The sequence below is a fragment of the Salvelinus alpinus genome, chromosome 39, assembly GCF_045679555.1.
Source record: "Salvelinus alpinus chromosome 39, SLU_Salpinus.1, whole genome shotgun sequence".
Lineage (NCBI taxonomy): Eukaryota > Metazoa > Chordata > Actinopteri > Salmoniformes > Salmonidae > Salvelinus > Salvelinus alpinus.
Window position 1 is genome coordinate 6,774,365 of NC_092124.1, and position 19,383 is coordinate 6,793,747.

The 19,383-nt window shown below is 42.2% G+C and overlaps 1 protein-coding gene across 1 annotated transcript; it reads left to right on the forward strand.

The window, feature by feature from the left end:
• The first annotated feature begins 583 nt into the window (after positions 1-583).
• Positions 584-18,693, forward strand: LOC139566633 (N-acylneuraminate cytidylyltransferase-like). Its single transcript, XM_071387870.1, has 8 exons — positions 584-966; positions 1,905-2,047; positions 3,008-3,163; positions 7,628-7,758; positions 8,140-8,234; positions 9,588-9,759; positions 12,421-12,583; positions 13,875-18,693. Exons 1-8 carry the CDS (start codon positions 746-748, stop codon positions 14,087-14,089), a joined length of 1,296 nt encoding a protein of 431 aa, XP_071243971.1. The 5' UTR covers positions 584-745; the 3' UTR covers positions 14,090-18,693.
• Positions 18,694-19,383: the final 690 nt, after the last annotated feature.

Genomic DNA, 19,383 nt, shown 5'->3' on the forward strand with positions numbered 1-19,383 from the left:
AAACGCAAATAGCTTAATGACCGTAAACGCAAATAGTTTAATGAGAGAGCAGCAGTGTGATTCACATCAATGCGCTATGTAGATATCAATAATATGTGATATCCGTATCGCCGTAGACTACACCACTACTGTCATCTATATTGGATTGTAGCCTACAAAAACCTATTCCTGCTATTTTCCCGCGATCCATCATATTTGGTGTGTCATCATAGTGGTCTCTGATTTTTGGTCAGACTCACTCAGGTGGAACAAATTTAAATGTGCGCCTTTTTTCAATGCTGATTTGAAAGTCATTGAGAAAACAGATGTGTCAAATATTTTTTTCCGCAAACCTTTCTGAATTTAAAACTAATCATCGAAGTAATCATCTAGTTTTTCAAAAGTATCGGTAATCTGATTACAATACTTTTGCTGGTAATGTAACAGATTACAGTTACCGTTTTTGGTAATCCCTTCCACGTAATCCGTTACTCCCCAACCCTGCAAAATAGTAAAATAAAGAAAAACCCTTGAATGAGTAGGCGTGTCCAAACTTTTGACTGGTACTGTATATCAAGCAAGTATTTTTATATTCCACAGAGTATTATCAGATGAACAGTTCTGTACAAATAATGATCAGACTCACGTTACAAATGCTGGTTAACAATCCAATACATTTAGTTTAAATTGTTTCACAAAAGTAGTGCGCTAGTCTTTTACTAGTCCTGTATTAGCAGACCAATATAGACTTCATCAACACAGGCAAATGGCTGCTGCAAGAAAACGTACGCTATCTGGATTTGAAGATGTGATAGACGGGAAAACAAAGATTTTCAAAGACAGCGGCGAGAAGATACACATTGCAGCTCTGATCCTAGCTAGGGGAGGCAGTAAGGGGATCCCCCTGAAGAATATAAAAGTTCTGGCCGGTGTCCCACTCATCGGATGGGTTCTGAGAGCTGCCGTGGATTCCAAACAGTTTGACAGGTGATTCAGTTCAATCTACAAATTACTTTCCAATGTAGCTACAGTATATGGATTTGCTCTGAGGCTGTTAATAATAATTAGCTGCACCAAATGCATGTGACATTCTTGTTTTGCGTGCACGGATAATATTGTTCATCCTAGTGATAAAGTCTATGTTGTCTATGATGATTGATGCGTCTAGTCATATCGGTACATTATTAATTGTTTGTGTGTGAATATAAACCCATGTCAAATTCGTATTGAAATAGTTTGTCAAGAGGATGTTTGAACATTTGTTGTCTCTGTCTTGGCTACGCAAGACTGGATTGCATTGATGTAGACTACTTGCAGTGGTGTACTTAAGTAAAAATAGTTTGCAGTACTACTTACGTCGTTTTTTGTGGTATCTGTACTTTACTTGACTATTTATATGTTTGAGTACTTTTACTGCACTACATTCCAAAGGAAAATAATTTACTTTTTACTCCATCAATTTTCTCTGACACCCAAAAGTACTCGTTACACGTTGAATGCTTACAAGGACATGCAAATGGTCCAATTCACACACTTATAAAGAGAGCATCCTTGGTCATCCCAACTGCCTCTGATCTGGCAGACTCACTAAACACAAATGCTTAATTTCTAAGTCATGTCTGTGTTGGAGTGTGCCCCTGTCTATCCATAACATTTAAAAAAAATGTTTTAAATCATGCCATCTGGTTTGCTTAATACAAGGAATTTGAAATTATTTATACTTTTGATACTTAAGTATATTTAAAACCAAATACTTCTTAGTCTTTTACTCAAGTGGTATTTTATTTGGTCACTTTTACTTGAGTCATTTTCTATAAAGGCATCTTTACTTTTACTCAAGGATGACAATTTGGGTACTTTTTCCACCACTGCCTACTTGTTGCAAAGCCTGAGGAATCAACTTCTTCAGTTCTTTCTCCCACCAGTGTGTGGGTATCAACTGATCATGATGACATTGAGAAGGTGGCCAAGGCATGGGGAGCTCAGGTTCACCGCAGGAGCCCAGAGGTGTCCAAAGACTCTTCCAGCTCTCTCGACACTATCCAGGAATTTGCCCGATTAAACCCAGGTAAGGGGTGAATCTCAATTGTAATTTCCTTGATTCCTCATGTCCTCACTCCTTGCCTCCTCGAAATGCATTAGAGGAGGAGATTTGAGTGGAGGAACTACCAAATTTTCTGCTCCAATGTGCTGTGAAAAGGAGACAAGGAGGGAAGTGTGAGGAATCAAGATAATACAATTGTGATTTACTCAATGGCATAGCAACAGGGAAGTATCAACGTTTGTTATGATTTATTGTGACAAAACCACACCCTCTTTGATGCTTCACTGTCTTTGTTAGGACTCGTAGGCAGCGCTTTGTTATAGATGCTAGCCATTAATGGAAAATATGCAGAAGAACATATTAGCTAGACTACGGCTCTGGGGAGATATGTATCAAGCATCTCAGAGCAAGAATACTGATCTAGGATCAGGCCCTCCCTGCCCATGTAGTCTTATGCATTGTGTTCTTTGAGGCAAAACTGATTGTAAATCTGTAGTCCTCCTCTGAGACACTTGATTACATACGACCTCCAGGGCCGTAGTGTCTGCTGCAGGTTTTCATTCCTGCCTTTTAATCAGAGCCTGAGAACCACTTGCTGGGAAACCAGATGTACTGTCTGACTCTTCACTCTCCAGCCAATCAGTGACCGTTCTTGTCTAGCTAGGTAGAAACAAAACCAGCACGACTGTCATCAATGAAAATGTGTTGTATTTTAGTTCAATTTCGAATCTAAACATAATCCCAATCCCAGTAAATTGTTGCATATCAAGTATAAACAGAGTTTCAGTTGATAGCTTATTGATAGTGTGAGAGTGACTATAGACAACCCATGAATAGGAGTTTATCCAAATAATGTGGGACTCACTCCGTAGCTACAATTGTCAACAGTGACCATATAGGTTTATTCATATCTCATATGATATGACTATCTGATGAAATAATGGATAAATCCAATATCTGCTGTGTTGTGTTGACTTCCTCCAGAGGTGAATGTGATCTGTCACATCCAGGCTACGTCTCCCTGCTTGCACCCCTTCCACCTGAAGGAGGCCCTGGAGTTGATCACCAATCAGGGCTTCACGTCTGTCTTCGCCGTGGCCCGACAACACCACTTCCGCTGGCAGGAGGTCAAGAAAGGAGGTATGGGATAGCCATGTGTTATGTTTAGGGCTTTCCGGGATAGACTTGTGCTATGTTTAGGGACTTCCAGGATAGCCTTGTGCTATGTTTCGGGACTTCCGGGATAGACTTGTGCTATGTTTAGGGACTTCCAGGATAGCCTTGTGTTATGTTTCGGGACTTCCGGGATAGACTTATGCTATGTTTAGGGACTTCCGGGATAGCCTTGTGCTATGTTTCGGGACTTCCAGGATAGCCTTGTGTTATGTTTAGGGCCTTATACGTAGGTATGTTTTCCCGGACACAGATTAACCCTAGTCCTGGATTTTAAAAAAGGTAAATGGAGACTCTCCATTAAATTCTTTGTAGTCTAAGATTAGGCGTAATCTGTGCCTGAGGAAAAACTGTCCCTTACTTAATAAATTGTGTCAGAAGTTTGCCCTGGCCACATCAACATAGCCAGGAAAAACTTGAGTGACCTAGATATGTTGTATTTGAAAATACCTACCCAATATAGCTTGTTGTAAGATGCTAATTCTCAATGATAATGAATTGTTTATATAGTGCCTTTCACAAGCACAATACATGCACAATACATCATCCCATCCACCACCAATCACTGTGTATCACAATAGAGAGATGAGGGGTGATTAGACAAGTATGTTTTTTTTCTCTGGACCAGGAAATTCTAATCAAATCAAATGTTATTGGTCACACACATATTTAGTTAGTAGACGTTAAACCTTTTAGGGCTAGGCGTCCCGCTAGCGGGACAACTTCCGGTGAAACTGGGGGGCGCGCAATTCAAATAAATAATTATAACAATTATGGATATTAAACTTCTTATGGCTGCAGGGGCAGTATTGAGTAGCTTGGATGAAAAGGTGCCCAGAGGTGCCCAGAGTAAACTGCCTGCTCCTCAGTCCCAGTTGCTAATATATGCATATTATTAGTCTATTTGGATAGAGAACACTCTGAAGTTTCTTAAACTGTTTGAATGATGTCTGTGAGTATAACAGAACTCATATGGCAGGAAGAAACCTGAGAAAAAATCCAACCAGGAAGTGGGAAATCTGAGGTTTGTAGGTTTTCAACTCATCGCCTATCGAATACACAGTGGGATATGGGTCATTTTGCACTTCCTAAGGTTTCCACTAGATGTCAACAGTCTTTAGAACCTTGTCTGATGCTTCTACTGTGAAGTGGGGCCGAATGAGAGGGGATTGAGTAAGGTCTACCATGACCTGAACGTGTGCTGACCATGCGCGTTCATGTGAGAGCGAGCTCTGTTCTATCGCATTTCTGAAGTCAAAGGAATTCTCCGGTTGGAACATTATTGAAGATTTATGTTAAAAACATCCTAAAGATTGATTCAATACATCGTTTGACATGTTTCTACTGACTGTTACGGAACTTTTTGACATTTCGTCTGCTTTTAGTGAACGCGCTTCGTGACTTTGGATTTGTTTACCAAACGTGCTAACAAAAGCAGCTATTTGGACATAAATGATGGACATTACCGAACAAATCAAACATTTATTGTGGAACTGGGATTCCTGGGAATGCATTCTGATGAAGATCATCAAAGGTAAGTGAATATTTATAATGTTATTTCTGACTTCTGTTGACTGCACAATATGGCGGGTACCTGTATGGCTTGATTGGGCTCTGAGCGCCGACCTCAGATTATTGCATGGTTTGCTTTTTCCGTAAAGCTTTTTTGAAATCTGACACAGCGGTTGCATTAAGGAGAAGTGGATCTAAAATTCCATGTATAACACTTGATCTTTGATCAATGTTTATAATGAGTATTTCTGTAAATTGATGTGGCTCTCTGCAAAATCATCGGATGTTTTTAGAACTACTGAACATAACGCGCCAAAGTATACTGAGATTTTTTTATATAAATATGAACTTTACCGAACAAAACATACATGTATTGTGTAACATGATGTCCTATGATTGTCATCTGATGAAGATCATCAGAGGTTAGTGATTAATTTTATCTCTATTTCTGCTTTTTGTGACTCCTCTCTTTGGCTGGAAAAATTGCTGTTTTTTTCTGTGATTTGGCGGTGACCTAACATAATCGTTTGTGGTGCTTTCGCTGTAAAGCCTTTTTGAAATCGGACACTGTGGTGGAATTAACAACAAGATTACCTTTAAAATGGTATAAGATACTTGTATGTTTTAGGAATTCTAATTATGAGAATTCTGTTGTTTGAATTTGGAGCCCTGCACTTTCACTGGCTGTTGTTATATCGATCCCATTAACGGGATTGCAGCCCTAAGAAGTTAAATATTTAGGTACATATAAGTGTCCTATATTGGTAGAAAGCTTCAATTATTGTTAATCTAACTGCACTGTCCAATTTACAGTAGCTATTACAGCGAAAACATGCCATGCGATTGTTTGAGGACGTCGCCCCAAATCAAAATATTTTTTCCACAGGCACAGGTTTCATAAATTCACAAATAGCGATTAAATATTCACTTACTTTTTGAAAATCTTCCTCTAATTTGTCATCCAAAGGGTCCCAGCTATAACATGTAGTGTCATTTTGTTAGATAAAATCCTTCTTTATATCCCAAAAAGTCAGATTAGTTGGCGCCATCGATTTGAGTAATCCACTCGTTCAACATGTAGAGAAAGGAATCCGAAAATCTACCCCTAAACTTTGTTTCAACAAGTCAAAATACGTTTATATTTTCTCCTCAGATACCCTAAAATGTAATCAAACTATAATATTTCTTACGGAAAGAAGTATGTTCAATAGGAAACTGATTTTAGCAGGTGCGTCCTGTCTTCATGGCATGCGCAAACACGAATTTCCAAGACTGTGTCCCTGTACTAAAACTGATATTTCTTAATCATTTTTTAAGTTACTAGCCTGAAACCTTGAACATAGATTGCTGACACCCTGTGGAAGCCATAGGAATGATGACCTAATATTGCCATTCTAAGGGTTAGGGATAGCGTTAGGGTTAGATTCTGGTTGTTTTTTGTTTTTCTCCTACCATATCTATTGTGTTATATTATCCTACATTATTTTAACATTTATACAAACTTCTAAGTGTTTTCTTTACAATGGTACCAGTTATATGCATATCCTGGCTTCAGGGCCTGAGCAACAGGCAGTTTACTTTGGGCACGTCATTCAGGCAGAAATTGCGAAAAAAAAGGGTCCTAGTCCCAAAATGCAGATGTAGCAAGCAAAATGCATGTGTTCCAAACTCCAAAAGTGAAGTAGTATCTAACAATTCACAACAATACACACAAATCTAAAAGTAAAAGAATGGAATTCAGAAATATATAAATATTAGGGCGAGCAATGGCTGAGTGGTATTCACTAAAATACAGTAGAGTACAGTATATACATATGAAATGAGTAAAACAGTATGTAAACATTATTAAAGTAACTAGTGTTCCATTTAAAGTGACCAGTGATTCCATGTCTATGTACATAGGGCAGCAGCCTCTAAGGTGCAGGGTTGAGTAACTGGGTGGTAGCCGGCTAGTGATGGCTATTTAACAGTCTGATGGCCTTGAGTTAAAAGCTGTTTTTCAGTCTCTCGGTCCCAACTTTGATGCACCTGTACTGACCTCGCCTTCTTGGATGATAGTGGGGTGAACAGGCAGTGGCTCGGGTGGTTGTTCTTCTTGATGATCTTTTTGGCCTTCCTGTGACATCGGGTGCTGTAGTGGTCCTGGAGGGCAGGCAGTGTGCCCCCGGTAATGCGTTGGGCAGACCGCACCACCCTCTGGAGAGCCCTGCGGTTGTGGGCAGTGCAGTTGCCTTACCAGGCTGTGATACAGCCCGACAGGATGCTCTCAATTATACATCTGTAAACGTTTGTGAGGGTCTTAAGGGCCAAGCCGAATTTCTTCAGCCTCCTGAGGTCGAAGAGGCGCTGTTGCGCCTTCTTCACCACACTGTCTGTGTTGGTGGACCATTTCAGATTGTCAGTGATGTGTACGCCGAGAAACTTGAAGCTTTTCACCTTCTCCACTGCTGTCCCGTCGATGTGAATAGGGGTGTGCTCTCTTTGTTGTCTCCTGAAGTCCACGATCAGCTTCTTCGTTTTGTTGACATTGAGTGAGAAGTTATTTTCCCGGCACCACTCCGCCAGGGCCCTCACCTCCTCCCTGTAGGCTGTCTCGTCATTGTTGGTAATCAGGCCTACTACTGTTGTGTCGTCTGCAAACGTGATGATTGAGTTAGAGGCGTGTATGGCCACGCAGTAATGGGTGAACAGGAGTAAAGGAGGGGGATAATTACGCACCCCTGTGGGGCCCCTGTGTTGAGGATCAGCGAAGTGGAGGTGTTGTTTCCTACCTTCACCACCTGGGGACGGCCAGTCAGGAAGTCCAGGACCCAGTTGCACAGGGCAGGATTCAGACCCAGGGCCTCGAGCTTAATGATAGTATTAACCCTAGTTAGAACCTATTGACTAATATTGATTATTTTGCTCTCTCCTCTTCAGGTAGTGTAGCCACCAAGCCACTGAACCTTGACCCGTCTAACAGGCCCCGGAGACAGGACTGGGATGGAGAGCTGTGTGAGAACGGATCTTTCTACATTCATACCAGAGCGACAATAGAGGAAGGCCTGCAGGTAACTGGCACTATACCCCATCGGGGCTCATACTCACAAAGTGTTTCAGGATAGGAGTGTTGGTCTAGGATCAGTTTTTCCTTTTCTATCATTATTAATAAGATTGTATGGGCAGGGAGGACCTGATTCTAGATCAGCACTCCTATCCTGAGACACTTTATGAACACTGGCCCTGATGTGTATGTCTGCTGCTGGAGGTGAACCCTATTTTCCTCAGGTGATCAATAATGTTTAGTCATTCAGTGGATGTGAGCTTGACCAGAGACAAAAGACACACTGAGAAATCGACTTACTGATCTATAATTCTAGATATTCTATTGTCAACTGCCGTTGTTTCAAATGATAATTGAAATCACCTTTCTCTTGCATTGTCTTTCTCAGGGGGGAAAGTGGGCTTACTATGAGATGCTGCCAGAGTACAGTGTGGATATTGATGTGGATATCGATTGGCCCGTGGCAGAACAGAGAGTACTGAGGTAGTCTGAAGTCACTGACTCAGAGCTTCACGTTCTCTCTCTCTCTCTCTCTCTCTCTCTCTCTCTCTCTCTCTCTCTCTCACTCTCTGTGTTTACTTGAACAAACTTAATCGGTGTCCCTTCCACGGGATGGTTGAGCTAACGTAGGCTAATGCGATTAACATAAGGTTGTAAGTAACAAGAAAATTTCCCAGGACATAGACATATCTGATATTGGCAGAAAGCTTAAATTCTTGTTAATCCAACTGCACTGTCCAATTTAATGTAGCTATTACAGTGAAATAATACCATGTTATTGTTTGAGGAGAGTGCACAATTTTGAACATGAAAAGTTATTAATAAACAAATTAGGCACATTTGGGCAGTCATGATACAACATTTTGAACAGAAACACAATGGTTCATTTGATCAGTTTAAATTTTTGCACATACACTGCTGCCATCTAATGGCCAAAACATAAATTGCACCTGGGCTGGAATAATACATTATGGCCTTTCTCTTGCATTTCAAGATTATGTTTTTTTTTACCAGATCTATTGTGTTATATTGTCCTACATTCCTTTAAAATGGTACCAAGAATATGCATATCCTTGTTTCAGGGCCTGAGCTACAGGCAGTTAGATTTGGGTATGTCATTTTAGGCGAAAATTGGAAAAAAAGAGTGGATCCTCAAGAGGCAACACAATACACATTGATGTAACACAGAGGAGTCGTTATACAAATGTATTTCCCTGTGTGTTCTGGTATGACAACTGCTTGGCATTCGACCGCAAGGCGCTACGAAGGGTAGTGCGTATGACCCAGTACATCACTAGGTCCGAGCTCCCTGCCATTAAGGACCTTTATACCAGTCGGGGTCAGAAGAAGGCCCTAAAAATTGTCAAAGACTCCAGCCCTAAATCATAGACTGTTCTCTCTGCTACCGCACTGCAAGCGGTACCGATGCACCAAGTCTGGAAACAACAGGACCCCCAAGCTGTAAGACTGCTAAATAGTTAGTTAAATAGTAAACCAATAGCTACTTGGAATATCTGCGATGACTGTTTTTGCCCTAATGTCTTTTGACTCATCACATACGCTGCTGTTACTGTTTATCTATCCCGTTGCCTAGTCACTTTATCCCTACCTATATGTACATATCTACCTCAACTACCTCGTATCCCTGCACAATGACTCGGTACTGGTACTCATTGTGTATGTATTACTTGAGTTAATTTGTACTTTTTTCTCTCTCTCTGCATTGTTGGGATTGGCCCGTAAGTAAGCGTTTCACCTTTAGTCTACACCAGTTGTTTTACGAAGCATGTGACAAATAAGATTTGATACAATTGTATTTGATCTGTTCCTCTCCAGGTTCGGTTACTTTGGCCTGGACAAGCCTGAGGTGGTGCGTCTGCTGCTGTGTAACATCTCAGGCTGTCTGACGGACGGCCGCGTCCTCATCTCTGTCTCTGGAGAGGAGATGATCTCTGTCAACACCAGAGATACCATGGGTATCCGCATGCTGCAGAGAGAGGGGGTGGAGGTACGTAGACTGTAGATATAGAACATATAGAACATACACCAGAGAGGGAAAAGAGATACAGTACAAAGATAAATGCGACGAATACTGATGATTGAAGATTGACGTAGATTCATTGGAATTTAAAAGATCACATATGGTAACAGCAAATAGTGACAGACAGGCTTTACTTTATTTTTTACAGTTGAAAGAGAATCCCAATCATGTGATTACTGCTTCCACAAATACATGTGTTGTCTATGTTGTAATAGGAATTTCCAGGTGAACAAAAAGGACAGCGTTGGTAAAGTCAATCAAAAATATATCGGTTTTATTACAAGTTGCAAAAGGGAGACACCATGCAGCCCAGAAGCAGAGAACATGTCTAACTGACCTCTTGGAGACGGGGCCTTTCTATCCTAATCAGACAGCACCAAATGTTCTGTAAACACCAGCCCGAGAGGCTTGTAGGAAGACAAAACAAAAAGGCAGCAACTGTCAGCTGCTACAGAATCACAGTGTTCACAGGTTGTCATCAATACAATGCAACAGTGAATAATCAGTGTGTCCTTGTACTTCCAGTCTGGCGTCAACTACTATCAACAGATAGGAGAATAATCCATAACATTCAGTATCAAGTCTAGTGACCATCAACCTGCACCTTGAGTATCACAAACACTGGAAATCATGTGTATTACAGGAACTCAAAATATGCTAAACATTGTGTTGATCACTCTAAACTAAAGATGAACTTTAGTCATCTTAAATTTCCCAATTACATATGAAGAAGAGGAGGCAATTCATTGTTTTGATAGTGAAGTTACAGGTCATCCATACTCAACAGGGGCGGCAGGTAGCCTAGTGGTTAACCGAAAGGTTGCTGGATCGAATCCCCGAGCTGACAAGGTACAAATGTGGTGTTCTGTCCCTGAACAAGGCAGTTAACCCACTGTTCCGCGGTCATCATTGTAAATTAGAATTTGTTCTTAACTGACTTGCCTAGTTAAATACAAAAATAGACGGACTGTGATCTGGACCCAGAACGGGGTCAGTACGGATTGCGGGTTCTGACCGAGTTTTTAAAATAATAATTATATGAATATAAATACAATTTGGGGGGAGGGGGACATTCTGTTAGGATTTGACTCATGGTATGATCTGAACACACATAAGACATGGAAAATGTGTAGAATTGCGGGAAAAGAGTTTCAAAACTGCACATATTTCTCTCTGCCAACAAGAGGGGTGCGAACAGTTTGGGGTTGCGAGGTAGAGGTTTGTTAATATGCTGATAAATGACAATATCCATCCGAACCTTTGCCATCTAGGAAATTTCTGTGACCGGACCTTCTGAAATAGTATTAGAATATAATTACTTTATTTTTCCAGAAGACACTTTAGTTGTGGCAAGTCAGATAAGATAAAGATATATAGTAAACATAAAAAACGGCAACATTCACACGACAGATACAAATTCTTACAAGGTATATATACACTTAGTGTACAAAACATTAAGAATACCTGCTCTTTCCATGACAAACTCACCGGGTGAAATATGATCCCTTATTGATGTCACTTGTTAAATGCACTTCATTCAGTGTAGATGAAGGGGAGGAGACAGGTTAAAGAAGGATTTTTAAGCCTTGAGACAATTGAGACATGGATTGTGTGTGTGTGTGCCATTCAGTGGGTGAATGGGCAAGACAAAAGATTGAAGTGGCTTTGAACGGGGTAGTCAGGCACACCGGTTTATGTCAAGAACTGCAACGCTGCTAGGTTTTTCACTCTCAACAGTTTCCTGTGTGTATCAAGAATTGTCCACCACCCAAAGGACATCCAGCCAACTTGACACAACTGTGGGAGTCAACATGGGCCAGCATCCCTGTGGAACGCATTCGACACCTTATAGGGTCCATGCCCAATGAATTGATATTAGCAACTCAATATTAGGAAGTCTGTTCTTAACGTTTTGTGCACTGTGTATATATTAGATAAATATAAGTCACAAACATCTGATTTCATTTAAAAGCCATGCTATAAAAAAAATAAACCTCTGTTAGATACCTGAATCCAGCACAATAGCCAAGTTACTGTCTGCCCCTGGTACATCTAGATAAGCCACAGCTCATCACTGAAACCACCACCCATTAAACACACACAGGCTACTATTTACTCCAGCTGTCATGTGTATCACGTTTCAGGAGAAGACCCAGATGCAGATAGTGTCGAAGTAACAAAAGTGTATTACTAGAACAGGGGGCAGGCAAAACGCAGTCTTGGGTCAGGCAGAGGTCAATAATAAAACAATTCAGTTTTACAGCAAATTTCCTTCAATTCTACACATTTTGCAATAGGGTGGAGGTAAATGTTTGCTGTTTTTTAATGATAACTGATGATCCATCGGCCCACCTCGGTCGGTAGTTCGTCCATGCTTAACACAAGTTTAGAAAGCTGGCTGCTAGACTAACTTAACAATCTTTTTTTATTTACTGACTTGGGCTAATTGAGTGGCTGCTGAGGCACAACCAAATTTTGAAATTGTACCTTGTGTATTCTATTATTCTAACTCTGAACAGGAAGTTGAGACCCCAAATGAGTCCCCCCCCCCCCCCAAAAAAAGCACAAATCAGAGCTTGCATAGAGAACTTAGACAATAAATCAAGTGTTTTATGCTGTCTCCTCCAGGTGATCCTGATCTCGTCCAGTGAGGACCTGACCAAGGCCTTGGCTGACAAGCTGTCTCAGAGAACAGGCTGCGAGGTCAGACAGCTGGGCAAGGACATCCAGGGTGAGGCCAAAGCCACGATGGACGACAGGGATCTGGACTGGAAGGAAGTCGCCTATATGGGTAAACTCACTATTCTTTTCTCTTAACTGACTACTACTACTTACTACTCACTACTAATAATAATATTACTACTACATTTACTTGTTTAGTGATCATTTGTAAAGTGGCTCTCTATTTGCCTTCTGCATGTAAGTTAGGCTACCACTGCAGAAAACTACTGGTATTGTTCTGAGTTCATGTCACTGTCAGTCAATTAATATTTATGGGCAATGTGAGGAGGGTGATGTCAGCTGTCAAGTCCTGGAGAAATTGAGATTCAATTTAAAATGAATCAATTTCTATACTGAACAGAAATATGAACGCAACATGTAAAGTGTTGGTCCCATGACACATGAGCTGAAATAAAAGATCCCAGATATTTTCCATACGTACAAAATGTTTATTTCTCTAAAATGTTTTTTGTTTTGTTTACATCCCTGTTAGTGAGCATTTCTCCTTTGCCAATATAGTCCATCCACCTGACATGTGTGGCATATCAAGAACCTGATTTAAACAGCATGATCGTTACACAGGTGCACCTTGTCCTGGGGATAATAAAAGGCCACTCTATGTGCCGTTTTGTAACAAGTTTTCTCAAGTTGAGGGAGCGTGCAATTGGCATGCTGACTGCAGGAATGTCCACCAGAGCTGTTGCCAGAGAATTGAATGTTAATTTCTCTACCATAAGCCGCCTCATCTAGCACATCCAACCGTCCTCACAACTGCAGACCACGTGTAACCACGCCAGCCCAAGACCTCCACATCCAGCTTCTTCACCTTCGGGATCATCTAAGAACAGCCTCCCGGACAGCTGATGAAACTGTGGGTTTGCACAACCAAATAATTTTTGCACAAACTGTCAGGAACCGTCTCATGGAAGCTTATCTGCTTGCTCGTCGTCCTCCCCAGGGTCTTTACCTGACTGCGGTTTGGCGTCGTAACCGACTTCAGTGGGCAAATGCTCACCTTCAATGTCCACTGGAACGCTGGAGAAGCGTGCCCTTCACGGACGAATCTCTGTCTTTATTTCAATTGACTGATTGCCTTATATGAACTGTAGCCTCAATTGCTGCATGTTGCGTTTATTTTTTGTTCAGTGTATGATTTCAGCAATTCATTTTTAAGATAAACCCAAAATTGTAAACTATTCATTAAAAAAAATATATTTCTATGATTTCCTTAAATCATGTGTTTTAGCAAAAAAAAATCATGTGTTTTTGCAACATACTAATCATCCTATGAATACTTCCAGAACCACCTTATGGACACTTTAATAGATAAACAAACTCAACTCATTCCATCCCTCCTACAGGTAACGATGCACCAGATGTTGACTGTCTGAACCTGGCTGGGCTGAGTGCAGTACCCCGGGATGCCCCAGTGGTAGCAATCAATGCTGCTAAATACTCCTGCCACAATGTTGCAGGCCTCGGGGCTGTGAGGGAGTTTTCTGAACACATCCTGCTGCTCAAGAAGAAGGCCAAGTCTCAGATGGAACAGGACCGCATCCACAGACATGCATTCTAAACTCTAGAATGTATTCTAAACTCTAGAATCTGCTCTAAAGTCACAGACATGCATTCTAAACTCTAGAATGTGCTCTAACTCTAATCTGGCTCAGATATGTTCTAAACAAAGAGTTGCATTCTTGAAGCCTGAGTGCCAGTCTGTTTTTGCTCGCTTGCCAGCTCCTTGTCACTCCAAACATATTTGGCATTACAATTCCAAAAAGAGTTAACTAGAGAGCAGAAACAGACTGGCACTCAGGCTATTTTATTCTAGACTATCAGACAAACCCAAACTCATGCCTGTGCTAAAGATTAGGCTAAATGACCTTGAAGCTTATTGACAATTCTCAATACTTTCTCTGGAGTATTTACTCACTTTCAGGCACTTAGCTCAGGCTGAGGTGTTTTTTTACAGGTTGTCAGATCGAGGTAGTTTTGGTTTTACAACTCCAAACCATATAAACTTGAATGCTTATTGGATTTAATCATATTTGTGTAGGAGGATGTGGCAAAAGTGAATAACACCTTATAAACTCAGCAAAAAAAAGGAACGTCCTCTCACTGTCAACTGCGTTTATTTTCAGCAAACTTAACATGTGTAAATATTTGTATGAACATAACAAGATTCAACAACGGAGACAAACTGAACATGTTCCACAGACATGTGACTAACAGAAATTGAATAATGTGTCCCTGTACAAACACTCAGTATCAGGGGTGGCCACCAGCTGCATTAAGTACTGCAGTGCATCTCCTCCTCATGGACTGCACCAGATTTGCCAGTTCTTGTTGTGAGATGTTACCCCACTCTTCCACCAAGGCACCTGCAAGTTCCTGGACATTTCTGGGGGTAATGGCCCTAGCCCTCACCCTCCGATCCAACAGGTCCCAGATGTGCTCAATGGGATTGGGATCAGGGCTCTTCGCTGGCCATGGCAGAACACTGACATTCCTGTCTTGCAGGAAATCATGCACAGAAGAGCAGTATGGCTGGTGGCATTGTCATGCTGGAGGGTCATGTCAGGATGAGCCTGCAGTAAGGGTACCACATGAGGGAGGAGGATGTCTTCCCTGTAACGCACAGCATTGAGATTGCCTGCAATGACAACAAGCTCAGTCCGATGATGCTGTGACACACCGCCCCAGACCATGACGGACCCTCCACCTCGATCCCGCTCCAGAGTACAGGCCTCGGTGTAACGCTCATTCCTTTGACGAAAAACGCGAATCCGACCATCACCCCTGGTGAGACAAAACCGCGACTCTTCAGTGAAGAGCACTTTTTGCCAGTCCTGTCTGGTCCAACGACGGTGGGTTTGTGTCCATAGGCGATGTTGTTGCCGGTGATGTCTGGTGAGGACCTGCCATACAACAGGTCTACAAGCCCTCAATCCAGCCCCTCTCAGCCTATTGCAGACAGTCTGAGCACTGATGGAGGGATTGTGGGTTCCTGGTGTAACTCAGGCAGTTGTTGTTGCCATCCTGTACCTGTCCCGCAGGTGTGATGTTCGGATGTACCGATCCTGTGGAAGTGTTATTACAAGTGGTCTGCCACTGCGAGGATGATCAGCTGTCCGTCCTGTCTCCCTGTAGCGCTGTCTTAGGCGTCTCACAGTACGGACATTGCAATTTATTGCCCTGGCCACATCTGCAGTCCTCGTGCCTCCTTGCAGCATGCCTAAGGCACCCTTTACAATGAAGATATGTGAAGTCATTTGGATTGTTACGAATTATCTTTGAAAGACAGGGTCCTGAAAAAGGGACATTTCTTTTTTTGCTGAGTTTATCAAGCGTCAAGTTTATCAATCGTCAAGCTAACAGAAACCCATTCTCCTCCAGTGCCACCATATTCCAGAACTGCAACCTACCTGGAGTGTCCAGAAGTACAAGGTGCTCAGCGACATGGCCAAGGTCAAGAAGGCTGTAACACGACCACCACTGAATAAGATTCACAAGTTGAAGCGTCAAGATTGGGCAAAGGAATACCTGAAGACAGATTTTATGGACAGATGAAATTAGTGACTGTTGATGGACCAGATGGATGGGCACGTGGCTGGATCAGTAATGGACACAGGGCACCACTTCGAGTCAGGCACCAGCAAGGTGGAGGGGTACTGGTATGGGCTGTTATCATTAAGGATGAGGTAGTTGGACCTTTTTGGGTTGAAGATGGACTGAAACTCAACTCCCAAACCTACTGCCGGTTTCTGGAAGATTCTTTCTTCAAGCAGTGGTACAGGAAGAAGTCCTCAGCATTCAAGAAGCCCGTGATCTTTATGCAGGACAATGCTCCATCACCTGCATCCAAGTACCCCACTGCTTGCCTAGCCAGCAAGGGCCTCAAAGATGCCCGAATAATGACCTGGCCCCCTTCCTCACCGGACTTAAATCCGATTGAGAACTTGTGGGCCCTTCTCAAATGTGAGATTTACAGTGAGGGAAAACAATACCTCTTTGAACAGCATTTGGGAGGCTGTGGTTGCTGCTTCAGTGAAAGTTGACCGTGAACAGATCAAGAAACTGACAGACTCCATGGATGGAACGCTCATGACAGTTATTGAAAAGGAGGCTGGCTATATTGGTCACAGAATATTTTTGAAAGGCCAAAAATTGTATTTGTCATTTTGTGTTACTTATGTTACACTTACTCTAAAAACAGAGAATAAACAAGTTGGGAGAAATTATTTTTGTAATTTAGTTGCCTAATAATTCTGCACACATATATTCCCCTGAGAAAGACAACTCACTTTTCCTTTGTTAAACATTCAGGTTTCAGGTTCAATAACATTTGATTGACTGCGAGCATTGTGTTTGTTCAACAATAAAATGAATCCTGAGGAAAACAATTTGTCTAATAATTGTGCACGCAATATACACTGCTCAAAAAAAAAAAGGGAACACTTAAACAACACAATGTAACTCCAAGTCAATCACACTTCTGTGAAATCAAACTGTCCACTTAGGAAGCAACACTGATTGACAATAAATTTCACATGCAAATGGAATAGACAACAGGTGGAAATTATAGGCAATTAGCAAGACACCCCCAATAAAGGAGTGGTTCTGCAGGTGGTGACCACAGACCACTTCTCAGTTCCTATGCTTCCTGGCTGACGTTTTGGTCACTTTTGAATGCTGGCGGTGCTTTCACTCTAGTGGTAGCATGAGACGGAGTCTACAACCCACACAAGTGGCTCAGGTAGTGCAGCTCATCCAGGATGGCACATCAATGCGAGCTGTGGCAAGAAGGTTTGCTGTGTCTGTCAGCGTAGTGTCCAGAGCATGGAGGCGCTACCAGGAGACAGGCCAGTACATCAGGAGACGTGGAGGAGGCCGTAGGAGGGCAACAACCCAGCAGCAGGACCGCTACCTCCGCCTTTGTGCAAGGAGGAGCACTGCCAGAGCCCTGCAAAATGACCTCCAGCAGGCCACAAATGTGCATGTGTCTGCTCAAACGGTCAGAAACAGACTCCATGAGGGTGGTATGAGGGCCCGACGTCCACAGGTGGGGGTTGTGCTTACAGCCCAACACCGTGCAGGACGTTTGGCATTTGCCAGAGAACACCAAGATTGGCAAATTCGCCACTGGCGCTCTGTGCTCTTCACAGAGGAAAGCAGGTTCACACTGAGCACATGTGACAGACGTGACAGAGTCTGGAGACGCCGTGGAGAACCTTCTGCTGCCTGCAACATCCTCCAGCATGACCGGTTTGGCGGTGGGTCAGTCATGGTGTGGGGTGGCATTTCTTTGGGGGGCCGCACAGCCCTCCATGTGCTCGCCAGAGGTAGCCTGACTGCCATTAGGTACCGAGATGAGATCCTCAGACCCCTTGTGAGACCATATGCTGGTGCGGTTGGCCCTGGGTTCCTCCTAATGCAAGACAATGCTAGACCTCATGTGTCAGCAGTTCCTGCAAGAGGAAGGCATTGATGCTATGGACTGGCCCACCCGTTCCCCAGACCTGAATCCAATTGAGCACATCTGGGACATCATGTCTCGCTCCATCCACCAACGCCACGTTGCACCACAGACTGTCCAGGAGTTGGCGGATGCTTTAGTCCAGGTCTGGGAGGAGATCCCTCAGGAGACCATCCGCCACCTCATCAGGAGCATGCCCAGGCGTTGTAGGGAGGTCATACTGGCACGTGGAGGCCACACACACTACTGAGCCTCATTTTGACTTGTTTTAAGGACATTACATCAAAGTTGAATCAGCCTGTAGTGTGGTTTTCCACTTTAATTTTGAGTGTGACTCCAAATCCAGACCTCCATGGGTTGATAAATTTGATTTCCATTGATAATTTGTGTGATTTTGTTGTCAGCACATTCAACTATGTAAAGAAAAAAGTATTTAATAAGAATATTTCATTCATTCAGATCTAGGATGTGTTATTTTAGTGTTCCCTTAATTTTTTTGAGCAGTGTATATATGACATTCATTTGTAGGCGATTTTGATTGTTTTTCTCACCACTTTTTAATTTTGTCTTCATGTTTTTTTTTTATGTAGTAGGACATTGATTTGAGATTCTTGTTGGCTTGGTTGTTTACTTCCATACTGTATTTTGCTTGCAATTTGTTTGTGAAATGCTGTATGATGTACTCATAAATGAAAACAAAATAATTGTCATGTGGCATGGCATCATATGCATACATTTTTATAAAGCTGCACCATTTTCTCTCCACCCCATTGCAAAATGTATAGAATTGCAGGAAATGTACATTCTCTCTCACCCGTCAAGAGGGGGGACTACTAAAATGTTTTGCCACGAGGTGGGGGGCCACCAACAAAATCTCATTTAGGACCCCCAAAAGGCTAGAGCCGGCCCCGCATGGATTAGTGAGTGGTAAACCAGAGACTGGTACACAGATTATATTGAGATTTTAGGTCAGTGGCCTACAAACAATACACCATAATGTCAAAGTGTAATTATGTTTTAAGAAATATTTACAAATTCATTACAAACGAAAAGCTAGAGTGTTTTGGGTGGGCAATTAACATTATGTGCTAAATACAAAGCGCTATGTTCAGCCAAATCCAAAACACTGAGTACCACTCTTCATATTTCCAAGCATGATGGTGACTGCATCATGTTATGGGTATGCTCGTCATCGGCATGGACTAGGGAGTTTTTGGGGGGATAAAATGAAAACAGAATATAGCTAAGCACAGGCAAAATCCTAGAGGAAAACCTGGTTCTCTACTTTCCGGGAGACAAATTCAACTTTCAGCAGAAGAATAACCTAAAACACAAGGCCAAATATACACTGGAGTTGATTACCAAGATGACATTGAATGTTCCTGAGTAGCCTA